The sequence below is a fragment of the Solanum dulcamara genome, chromosome 10, assembly GCF_947179165.1.
Source record: "Solanum dulcamara chromosome 10, daSolDulc1.2, whole genome shotgun sequence".
Classification (NCBI taxonomy): Eukaryota; Viridiplantae; Streptophyta; class Magnoliopsida; order Solanales; family Solanaceae; genus Solanum; species Solanum dulcamara.
The window spans coordinates 69,798,344-69,810,374 of record NC_077246.1 but is presented as its reverse complement, the minus strand read 5'-3'; the positions used below and the strand labels follow the sequence as shown (position 1 = coordinate 69,810,374).

The 12,031-nt window shown below is 33.7% G+C and overlaps 2 protein-coding genes across 3 annotated transcripts; one reads left to right on the top strand and one right to left on the bottom strand.

The window, feature by feature from the left end:
• Positions 1 to 57: 57 nt before the first annotated feature.
• Positions 58 to 1,897, top strand: LOC129870559 (uncharacterized). The gene has a single exon (XM_055945380.1). The coding sequence runs from the start codon at positions 618 to 620 to the stop codon at positions 1,200 to 1,202; it is 585 nt and encodes a 194-aa protein (XP_055801355.1). The 5' UTR covers positions 58 to 617; the 3' UTR covers positions 1,203 to 1,897.
• Positions 1,898 to 3,866: 1,969 nt separating this feature from the next.
• Positions 3,867 to 8,620, bottom strand: LOC129871374 (uncharacterized). 2 transcript variants are annotated; one of them, XM_055946275.1, is made up of 3 exons: positions 8,463 to 8,620; positions 5,740 to 6,752; positions 3,867 to 4,945 (listed from the first exon to the last, which is right to left on the bottom strand). In XM_055946275.1, exons 2-3 carry the CDS (start codon positions 6,730 to 6,732, stop codon positions 4,406 to 4,408), a joined length of 1,533 nt encoding a protein of 510 aa, XP_055802250.1. In that variant the 5' UTR covers positions 6,733 to 6,752; positions 8,463 to 8,620; the 3' UTR covers positions 3,867 to 4,405. The 2 variants fall into 2 exon arrangements, with proteins under 2 accessions (XP_055802250.1, XP_055802251.1); XM_055946276.1 differs by lacking the exon at positions 8,463 to 8,620 and adding an exon at positions 8,243 to 8,347.
• Positions 8,621 to 12,031: the final 3,411 nt, after the last annotated feature.

Sequence of the window (12,031 nt, the reverse complement as noted above, 5' to 3'; positions counted from 1 at the left end):
TATTAGGTTTCCGTGCTTTCCATGCTCCTAGGTGGGGCTTCTTATGCCCCAAGTGTAGCAGGTCCCATGAGTAGTCGAACAAATGAAAGGTTGTCGACGAAGGGGATCAAAGGCTGCACAAGACACCTTCAACCTCGCCCGCATGTTAGCTTGATTGTACTATCACTCACTTACCTTACCTGCTTTCAGATTAACTTTTTTAATGGCAAGCGTTATCGTAGCTCCACCCCCAACTCAACATACATAAAGATTATAAATATATTGAAATCAAGTTAAAGTGTACGCTTATGTATTATGTCTAATATGCGCTATTTTTTGGTCATTTTCTCGACTATTTTGACCATATATATACCTTCCTTTGAACTTCACTTGTCTTGTTTTTCCTTCAAAAAAGTTCACAAATCCTCCTCCATTTTCCTCCATAGTTACAAAAATCATACTTGTAATTCCAGATCTGCTAGTGATTCAAGCTTCCCTTTCTTCAGGTAATCGATAAATCTCCTCTTTTGATTTCCTTTTCCTGTTCCGGATGAACGCGTTAGCAAACTGCACACCAACTGTTTGATAAAAGGCCCCAAAGACTTTGCTATTATAAAACTGTAACCAAACCAAAAAAAATGAAACGACGAGGTCATTTCACAAAGAATCCGATCAAATTTCTATGTATTGTAGTCTCGATTGCTTGTACTTTCGTGCTGTGTTTTTCAGTACTAAAACTTAACGAAGTACCACAAAGAACTGAAAATGTGATTGGTTTGAAACTGAAGATAAATCGAATAGATGGAGGATCAGTAGAAGGAATAGGGAAGTTTGGGGAAATAGTGATCGGAATGCTGCCTCAAGATTTGGGGTTTACATTATTTTTGCCATCTGAGAAAGCATTCGAGCGGGATTTAGGATTGAAATTTGGTGAGAATGAGAATGAAAATGATACGTATGCGATATTAACTCGTGTGCTCGGGTTTTCAGCTGTTCCAAGAAGGATTTACGCGGATAATGTACAATTTGGAAAGGAGATTGATTATGATTCCGTATCGGGATACACCATGTATATATCGAAAGATTCAGATGGGATGTTGATAGTCAATAGAATTGCTTCGCAAATGGTGGATCTGAGAAGAGGGAAGATTGTTGTACATGTTATGGATGGGGTGATAATGGATTCAGAATTCGAGCAATCTGTTCGACCTGAGGATGATTGAGTTGAGTTGAGCTGAGCTGAGGTTTCTGAAATTATTGAGGTTACCTCATTTTGACATGGGGAAGAACTTGTGAAGCTTTTATCGGTACGTGATGCATTGGGATGGCGCAGAAGGATCTATAAAAACGAAAACTTTGGTGTATACCTTTGCTGAATTCGAGTAAATCCGCTCTCTCAGACTTTGTTAGACGAAATTGAGCTGAGTTGAAGACAACATTGAAGTATAAGTGGACTTACCAGATCAACTAAATTAGGAAAATCTGCTTATGATGATGATAATTTTGAGCCGAGGGTTCAAAAACAGTCTCTCTATCTCAATGAGGTAGTAGTAAGGTCTGCGTACATTCTACCCTCCCCAGACCCCAATTGTGGGATTTTACTAGGTATGTTGTTGTTGTTGTTGTTGTTGCTGCTTATGAAGATGAATTATGCGTTACCTGAGTTGGGGTCTTTCGGAAACAACCTTTCTACTTCCCGAGATAGAAGTAGGTTTGTGTACACTCTACCCTCGTCAGACCCACCTTGTGGAATTACACTGGGTATGTTGTTGTTGTTGCTTGTGAAGAGGAATTATCTAAGTTTAATGAAAGTTTCATATGTATTTCCAGCTGCCTTTATCTCTGTATATATGCATATTCAAACTTGTTAACTATTTGTGAGTTGTGAGGTTGATTGAAATTTTTTCAATCTTCATTTTTTAACGTAGGTATTAGTTATACAGGGTTTAGTAATTCATATATTAGTTATTCCACATTCTATTCTAGGTGAAAATTAATCTTGTTCTAGTATATATATAAAGTAACTTTTTGGAGAATGAGATTCAAATGTACTCATTACGTCTTTGTCTTTGTCTCCGCCTTTGCTCATGTATGGAACTCACTAGTTAGACTAATTCAGATTTGTGCTATGTGAGAACTTATTGAAGTAGCTAGTGCTCACTATATGAAGTTTCTTCATTTCAAAGTTTGAATTCGAAACTTCTTAGTTAAAATCGAATAAATGTGTCGTCACCATGCTCCTTGGTGGCGAATTTGGTATCATTAACACAACTAATTAAAATGACTACCTTTAATCCTCTTTAAATGTTGTTTACTCACCTTTTATATAGAGCGGTTTAACTTTGAAGGTGAAACTTTTCGGTATGAATTTAAATGAGTCAAACCTCAAAATGAACATTGAGTGAAAATAAAAAAAAGAAAGTAATGTGAAATAAGAGTGTGGCCCTCTTTCTCCACTCGAATCTAAGTTCAACGACTTTCATAGTTGACGAACACCTAAAAGTATTTATATGTGAAAATGATTTTTGTTTCCAACTGTGATGAAAATCATTTTCCTCCTTTGAACATTTAACTTAGGGCATGCGGCATGCAAAAATAAATTATTGGACAAATTGAATTGCCAAATTCTGGGTAGAACAATGGCCATAAATGCAATATAATTTAAAAATATATATATGCTATCAACGTAGATTAACCTACTATAGTATAGGTTAATTACCATTTTAATTAGATTGCCAATTAATTATAGTAGACATTTACCTATAGTTAACTTATAATCACTTTATTACGTAAACTTTTAAACCATCCGTGCATAAAACTTAAATATGTAAACTTTTAAACCATCAGCGCATAAAACTTAAATGGATATTTCTCACATTATAGGAGATGGAGACATTTTGCTTCACTTAGTGGAAAGGAGGATCAAATAGTCTTTCCTCAATATAAAGTTTATTTTCTTCTATATTCTTAATAAAAATTTCAAATGATTTTGATTGATGACTAGCTTTGAGACATGCAGCAAGCTACATTTTAACCCGACCAAAAATATGCAAACTCAAAGCAAAACAAGTGTTGGGATTGAAATAATAAGACGTGATGCGGAAGCAAACAATTGTAAACCTTAAATGACGATAAATCAGAAAACTAGGAGGCGTTATAAACGACAAATTGTTGGAGTTATCATATCAGTTCTATCAAGATATTGGACTTTGATGAAGATGATTGATGTATTATTGTCAACAATTCACATAGTCGCACCTACTAGTAACAAGACAACTACTCCCTGCAAGCCACTACACAACGCTATTTAATGCTTGGATTCGCCCAATACAAGAACTATAGCACAACTTAGCTTAAGGTTAAAGTTGTAGACTACGTCCCGGTGAGAGCCTTCTATTTGACAAACATACCCCCTTTTGATTGCCCCCATACCTTCATATCAAAGCTAGGAAAATTGACTTTCAGATTTAAATAATAACGCATAATGGCAATACTCCTTTCCATTTCTTCTTTTATGACTACACCCCCGTGATAGCCCTCTTAAGGCATAACTTAAGTTTATATGGTATGCAAACTTTTGAGGCTCAATGTAGTGTGGATCAAACACAAATTCGTGTGGGCCTAGGCCCAAAGCGGACAATACATGACATGAGCTTAGGTCACGATGACAAATCATTTTCAGCAGAATGAGAATTAAAATGTACCAATTGGCAATAGCAGACTAGCAGTGTTAGAAAATTCACTAGGGTGAAAAAGGGGTATGCATTTGATTGATGTCAAAACAAAATGAATATCAATCACTACCGTACATAAATCTGTTTTGTACAAAGGAAAAAAAATGAAACTACAAGCAAGAAAAAATGAATAAGCAAGGGAAAACTTGCTAGTTATCAATTATACAGGAAAAATGCTCATATCTGCCAATTAAGTAACACTTAGAAAGGCTAAGAAGATGACAAAGTCGTAAAGTCAATGTATGGAGGTGAAAAAAAAGAATTTAAAACAAAACTGTGCATTTTGAAGAAGATCAAAACTAGTATGCAACTTTATCTACTTCATGCAAAAAAAGTTCTTTTCCATCTCCAGTGGATAGCCTTGCTCCAGTCCAGATTTGAAAAAAGAGACAATCTTGAAACTATGTACTTACTTTTTGTCAACCATCTTCCAGCCTGAGAATTGGAGAATCGGTACTCTTGAAGGTACTGATCAGTCTTCGATATACAAAATGACCATATGTGTTCTCTTACACTTAACCTCCAAAATTTTGCAATCTACTTCCATTTGGTGGCTACACATGCATTTACTTTTAATAGATGAGTTTTTGGCTGTTTTACCTTTCTGATCGTGATTCTGTTAAATTTTCATTAGTCAGGTGCTGATTTGTGGATCACTGTCAGAGATTCGTTTGTTCCTCGAAGTTCTTAGTTCACTCCTTTTTGTCTTCAGAAGTTGTTGAATTGTGATGCTTCTCGGGTGACTTGGGAGGATCTTCACTTTTGGGTGACTCCAGTTTGTGTGCTGAAGTTGTGAGATCTTCATGTTTCTCAGATGTGCTCAGAGACTCTTCACTTTTTTCAGGTGATTTCAAACTGACCTTTTTGTGGGGTAGATCTCTTGAGTCTGCTTTCTCAGAGTGTTCATTTGTTGAATCCGTTTTAACTGTTGGTTCCACAACATTCTCCGATTTGCCAGGTGAGACTATCTTGTGCGGTGAAGTTGTGGAATTATGCTGACTCTTCAGTATGTCTGGAGATTGTTCATCGTTATGAGACAAGTCAATAGAACAATCCTTTTTGGTGGATAGATCAGTGCTATCCTTTTTTTCATCTTTCAACTCAGTGTCCTCTGCATTGTCCTCTGTATTTTCCTCAACTTTCAAAGGTCCAAGCTTTGCATCAATACTCTTGATTGCAACTGTTAACGATCTTGCATCACGAGCAGCTGCCAGCCGTCCAGGTGATGATGCCTGTTTGTGAAGAAAAGAAGATATCAACACGTCAACAATTTTCATGGTTAGAGTAGCTTTAATTTTTCTTTTTTACTTTCATTTTACACAGGCATTGCTCAACTTTAATCCTCTTCTAGCAAAGATAGCTCTAACATTCAGTTTTGTCTTGATTCGACTGTGAATAGGCCAGCCAAGGCAACTAACATTTATCAAAAAAAAAAAAAACTGGCCAACCAAGGCAACATGCGACATAGTTATTTTTCATCTGAAATATCCATTTGAATACTACTCCCTCCGTTTCAATTTGTTCGTCTTACTTTCTTTTATACTCCGTTTCAAAAAGAATGGTTCTTTCCTTTTTTGGTAACTCTTTAATTCTAACTTTCCAGATGGGTGTTTAAGACCACAAGATTAATTGGCATTTTGATACATTCAACATATTTTTAGTTTAAGACCACAAGATTCAAAAGTCTTAATTACTTTCTTTAACTCTGTACAAGTCAAAACCAGACAAAACAAATTGATACAGAGGGAGTACCAATTTTCTTCACCTACTATATCACCTCAATTTGGTAACGGCATCACATAGTAGAATATGACTGTTAAGAAAGATAATGTAAGGAAAATAGAGGCAGGACAGGAAACACTGCTAGTTAGATATAAGTGCACATTTTGGTCTTTCTATTTCTACCGTTTTTTTTCTTTCTCAACATTTTTATGTGTTGTCGAGAGATAAACATTCCAAACAAAAGCAGCACTAATTTAAATTCAATATCCAAAGAAAGAGAATGGGGGCCCATTTAATAACTGACCTCCAATAATTGTTCAGCCCTTTTCTTCAAAGCCTCGAAAGATGCTTCCTTGTGAATAAGTTTTAAGATGTGGGTCAAGTGAGACTGAAGATACTCGAGACGGTGTTGGTCTGTTTTGCATTGAGGAATAGTAGATACACAGCCTACTGGATAGAAGGGGCAATTGGCAAGCTTCATTGGACATACAGTTATACAGTGCCTGTCCATTTCGCGCCTCATGAGTGTTTCTGGGCATTTCTGCTCGCATTGGAGTATTTTGAATAGACATGTTGAATCATGCAGTTCCAGCTGAGCTGCACTAAATCGAGCATTACATCCCTCATTTTCACAGTGCAGTTCCCTGAAACTACACGAGGTGACATGTTTCGAAAGCTCTTCTTCAGATTTAAACTTCATACTGCAGTGATATATGTTCTTGAAGTCGATATTTCTTATCGTTGTTTGTGCTACTGCTACCCTCCTCGCCATCAACCAAAAGCCATTCATTTCCATTTCTTGTACGAAATCATCTATCCTTTCCTCTCTCCTTTCACTTAGCATCCATGCTGATACTTTGCAGAAAAAGTTCCTCTTAGACTGTGCAAAATCATCAATAAAATCCGATATAACATCATGAGGATTGTCTGACACTTCAATAACCAAGTCACCTTCTAAGACAACAGATTCTGCAACAAACATCTCACTTCTCTGGACAAGATAGTCCACCATTTCTCTTCTAATATCAACAGCCACAGAAGCGGGGCTATTCAACAAACCACCAGTTGTATTGTCAATACAGGCAGAGGCTAATCCTGGGAGGAATTCATCCGCTACCTTTTGAACCATTTCTGCATCAAATAGATCACAGCGGAAGAGGGCATCGTCCTCTTCAACTTCCTCAATTGCTGCTGGTTTAGTTTCCTTCACTTCCTCTAATTGCACGTCTTCAAGTTCTGCTGTTTTGATTTTCTCTTCAGCTGTAGGGGGGCCCATGTTCAAAGTAGCTTCCGACATGTCCAAAGAGATAACAAAAACTGCAAACGATATATTATGTTTAGTACCGCCGATAATGAAAATGAATATCACTGGAGTAAAGAAAATAAATAACCATCAGTAAATATGACTGGCAAAGAAACACGAATATCACTGGAGTAAAGAAAATTCCAGATTCATTCATTTAACTAATTTAGGTTAAAATATCCTCGGCAAATATTCTTCTCCGCACTGGTGCCAATGCTACATCAGCCTAATACTTCCATGACTGCCTCCACTTTGGTTAGCTTCATACTTTTGATAGAAGATGAAACATGGTTTTCCTGCTGTTTTGTCGCCAAAGAAATAAAAACAATAATATAGATACGATACAGCAAGAACAACATACCCAACGTAATCCTACAAGTGGGTTTTGGGGAGGGTAGTGTGTCTTACCCCTACCTTGTGGAGGTAGATATGACACCAAACAACAAATACAGAAGCAACTAAGAGTAACGAACCATAAGTCATTTCCTAGATAAAACATACTAATCAAAAGAAAATATTATCATTTTTAAACTCTAACATAATTAAAACAACATGATTCTTGTGTTTGTGTGAACAACTCAAATCACTTTTTATATGGCTCCAACCCAGTGCCGGAACCAAAAATCCTGACAAGGGGATTTAAACAAAATGCAAGATTACCACGCCTAGTAATGGCATTACAAAGTCAATGCTTTTGTGTTCCCCTTTAACCATTTTTTCCTTAAAAATCAGATCAGATAAATTGCAACATCTTTAAGATGTGATGATATAATCCTGGGATTATAATTAGGATTATATATTTTGTCGATAATCAATCCACTTTTTTTATATGGGATGAGTTAAACCAAGATTTGGTATAAAAATAATACTAGTTTAGCTAATAACTCCAACCAAACACGAGATAGATTTAATCCCAAAATTTATACCGAAATAAACCCACATAATCCCTTGAACCAAACATCATACACAGGCAGAGCTAGTAATGCATCTTTACGGTTTCTAGATTTTAAAATGACCACTTCATTCGATAATAAATGGATTCTAAATTTACACCATTTGAACAAAAATTACTGAATTCGGCCAAACCCATATCCAGGCTTCTAGCAATGGCATTGTAAGCCAAGTTGTGGGTTTGGTTGCAAGCAAGAAACCGATAGAACCATAAACTTCGGTAGCATTCAGTCATATAGATTTTGAATTAAATTTCAAAACTTTATCTTCTAACTGTCCAATTCGACATGAAATTTAATCAGATTTTGAAAATCTCATTTTCAAATATTTTCAAGTTCTCAAAAATGGGTATGTGAGCCCGAAATTTCAAACCCAACTTCAAAAATTCATATATTTTTAAGTTTCAAATTTCAAATCTATGATCAAATGAAAGCTTCATATCTCGGATCCGCCTCTGCTAACCCATACACATCAAGTCAAATCAACAAAGAACAATTAAGGAAGAGAGAGAGAGAGAGAGAGAGAGAGAGAGAGAGAGAGAGAGAGAGATCACCTCTAGCTTCTCGTTACTAAGATTGTACTAAAAAGTGAAAATCTGGGAACCCATCAAATCAAAATCAAAGGTATAAATAATCAAAATCCAGATTCCAAAAATGAACTACAAACTACTTTGATAAATGAGCTTTATATATAGCAAGAGAATCAAAAGCTAAAATGCAGACAGAAATGTATGAAATAAAAAAGAACAAATTTTAGGAATAAAAACTGAATACCTCCAAATCTTGTGGGTTCCTATTTTGTCTCCGCCCAATTTGGTCGGAAAAAGGTGAAAAGCTCCATAATCTCAGGTGTGAGTTGTATATTACAAGCAATTTTGACCGTCAAAAGACAAATTTTCCTGTTTTGTTGGATATTCATATTGAAATTGGACTAAGAGCGCATTTGCATTGGCTTAAAATTACTTATTTTCAGATTATTATTTTTTAGTGTTTGATTGAATAATTTAAAGTTATTTTGTGGTTAAAATAAGTTTCAATAAATAATTGAGTTTGTTTAGATAGACTTATTTTAAGGAGCTTATAAATTGAAAATGGATTATAAATCAAAAAAAAAATAAGTTAGGCTGCACTTATTTTTTTTAAAACTTATAACTATGTAATTAGAGATACTTCACTATCATATATATTATTATTATTTATATTTTTAAAATATTATGTAAGTTATTACTAATTAATAAAATTAGAGTTTTCTATCATATATTGAAAAAGATACATTTAGATAAGGGTGTACAAGTCAAATGAATCATGAACCAAGTCAATTCGACTTGTGGTTTGGTTTGATGTGATTGGTTTGGCATTGAAAAAAATAAATCGATCATTATTGGTTTGGTTTGAGATTAAAAGAAGAAAAAAAAAGCCAAACCCAATCCGAACCAAACTAACATAATACATACATAATTTTAATTCTTTTATACACAAAAAAATATTTATTATAATATTATTTGTCAGTATTTTTTTAAATTAGTTTATAACTTTCAATGTTTACATATATTATTTCATATTTGGGCTTGTAATATGACTAAAAAAATTGACATGTGTTGTGTCTTTTTGTGAGTTTTTTTTATATGTTTTTCTAAGATAATGTCTTGAAGATGTCATTGTATATCTTATTTTTTCGATTTTATTTATTCAAGTGTCTTTAAGATGTCATTAAGCAATATATTGCACGATCAAGGGAACAACTTTCAATTAAGAACTGCAAGTGCGACATTAAGAACTGAATCACATCACACGATCAAGGGAACAACTTCTTTAATTTGATCTATTTTATAATCACGGTGTAATTGTAAAAAAAATCAAAAAATTGAAAGAACCTACTAAAATCGAAATCAACGTTAGGTTGGTTTAATTTGGTTTACATGTTTAATAAACCAGCATAATTGGTTTAGTTATTTTTTAATGAAAAAACAAACCAAACCGACCTATATACACCCCTACATTTAGATACATGTATTTTTGTTATCGGATACACTAAAATAACGAGAGAGGCGGGCTATATTTGTTATGTATTCCAGATATATGCGAATCACACTACATACACACTAGATACATATATTTGTACGTATCTGATGTGATTCACATGTATTTGGGATACCAAATACATCAAAGAGTGGCCAGTGAGATTGGAGAGAGACGAGGGAAGTGAGCGAGATTTGTTATATATCACAGATACATGCGAATCCAGTTTGTTACACTTAGTTTTGACCTCATGTATCTTGAGATAAATATATTTGGACGTATCTTAACACATTTAGACGCATCAAAATATGGTAAGATACGTAATATAATAAACTAGACTTGAATCTAAATAATTAGCTCGTAAACCTAGTGAGATTTATATAAATTTAGGTTAAATTTATAACTAGATTTTAATAGTTATTACGTATGCTATTTATTACCGTAACTATTGAATAGTCATTTAATAAATTTTCTAATATAAATACATAAATCTTAGCAAAATTCATAAATCAAATCGTCTGAACTGTTCTATCCATGTTCAGAATTGTTAAGCTAGGAAGAGGTACTTATTGCACATTTTGGAATCATGTTTTTTTATTATTCAACTTATAATTTTGTTTGCGTATCAAACGATTATTAGGGGTCATTTGATTAATTTATTAAGAAATTGCTGATCGATGAAATCAGGATAATAATTTTACGATATTTTATGGATTTATTTTAGTTTATATTTGATAATAGAATATTCAATTCATAAAATATTTTTATCTATCTTATGTACGAACCCTATGGAAAGAAAAAAAAAAAGAGATGCACAACTTTAATGCAATTTGTTGTCAAATTTAACGACTAGCTTTCTTCATGCTAAATACATAAATTATTTCGTTGGTGATTTAATTCCTAACAAAATATTTTGTCACTAATTTGTTGAAATTCTTTTTGAGTCATTTTTCTGCCTTGATTTTGGGTGATAAATATCATTTGTAGCAAGTTCAAAAAAAGAAGAAAGACTTGTTTGACGGAATCAGAATTTTTAATAAGGGGATTCAAAATCTGAAAAAGTAGACACACGAACTAGCCGAAGGAGGTTCGACATCTACTATTTATATATAAAAAAATATTTTAACTATGTATAAATAGTATAATTTTTTGTCGAAGAGGGTTCGGATGAACCCCTTGAACACATCCTGGGTCTGCCACTGGTTGAAAATGTGCTTGGTTGTTGACCAAGAAAGAAAGTCGCAATATTTTATTTATATGTTAATTTTAGCTACAAAAAAATATCAATCGCAAATCCATCACAAATTTCTTTTCTTTTATCAATCTTTTTTGTATAACATTTCCATATTCGACATATTATACGAAAAATATTAAATATACTTAAAATAACTAAAATTATTAATTATTTGTTTGATTGTTTGAAAGTAGAGAATGTACCAAGTACCAATTAGTGCAACAAAGAAGAAAAAAGAACCCTTGAAATTACTAAATGAAAAACACTACAAGCATCATAAATACATTAACAATACCGCAGCTCAATCGGTGCACATAGCATCTCGTATTCACGCAGAATCCATCCGTGAAAAGACCGCAACCAAAGGATGTGATGCCCTTTAAATAAATACAACAACTACATTTTATTCCCTAAAACAAAACTAGCTAGAGAAAGATTTAAGGAAGTAATTAATTAATTAATTAAATGTCATTTTCATGACACTAATTAATTAATTAACTATTGATTAACAAGTCTTAGTGCAATAACACTTTCTATTAAAGCCAAAGCCAATGCAGTCTCCACCGGAGAAATATTCGTTACGGCAGACGAGAGCGCAGTTGTGGTCACGCACGCATGGACCCTTGTACCCATGGCTTTGTGAGATGCACACTCTTCCCTCCGCCCCTCGGATCGATATTTCTGCATCCAAAATTTTAATTTAATCGGTTATAACATGTTATTATATATAAAGATATTAAAATTGTAACGTTAATAAGTATGATTACTTATATAAGTTGTTTACGGTGCATATAACTAGAACTCGAAAATTAAAAAAATAATGTAACTTGTGTATAGATATATACTACTATTATACGTGTACGTTTGATACCAAATTAAAGTTGTGGTCTGCCTCTACCATCGTAGTGGTCCACTCCTTATTAGCAATGACGCTAAATTTTTTATGTTCACCTGGTCATAATTTTAGGAGAAAAAAAAATATTTCTCGAAAAAAGAAGTTTTTTTTTTTAAAAAAAAGAAAAACAAGTTTCACAAGTAACAACAATCTGTATTTGATTGTGTTCTCATCATCCTTCAGCGCACACGCTTC

Coding starts and splice junctions, on each gene's coding strand:
- LOC129870559 (XM_055945380.1), top strand. CDS start 618: ATGAAACGACGAGGTCATTTCACAAAGAATCCGATCAAATTTCTATGT.
- LOC129871374 (XM_055946275.1), bottom strand. CDS start 6,732: ATGTCGGAAGCTACTTTGAACATGGGCCCCCCTACAGCTGAAGAGAAA. Junction 4,946..5,739: donor GGGCTGAACAATTATTGGAG/GTCAGTTATTAA, acceptor CTTCACAAACAG/GCATCATCACCTGGACGGCT.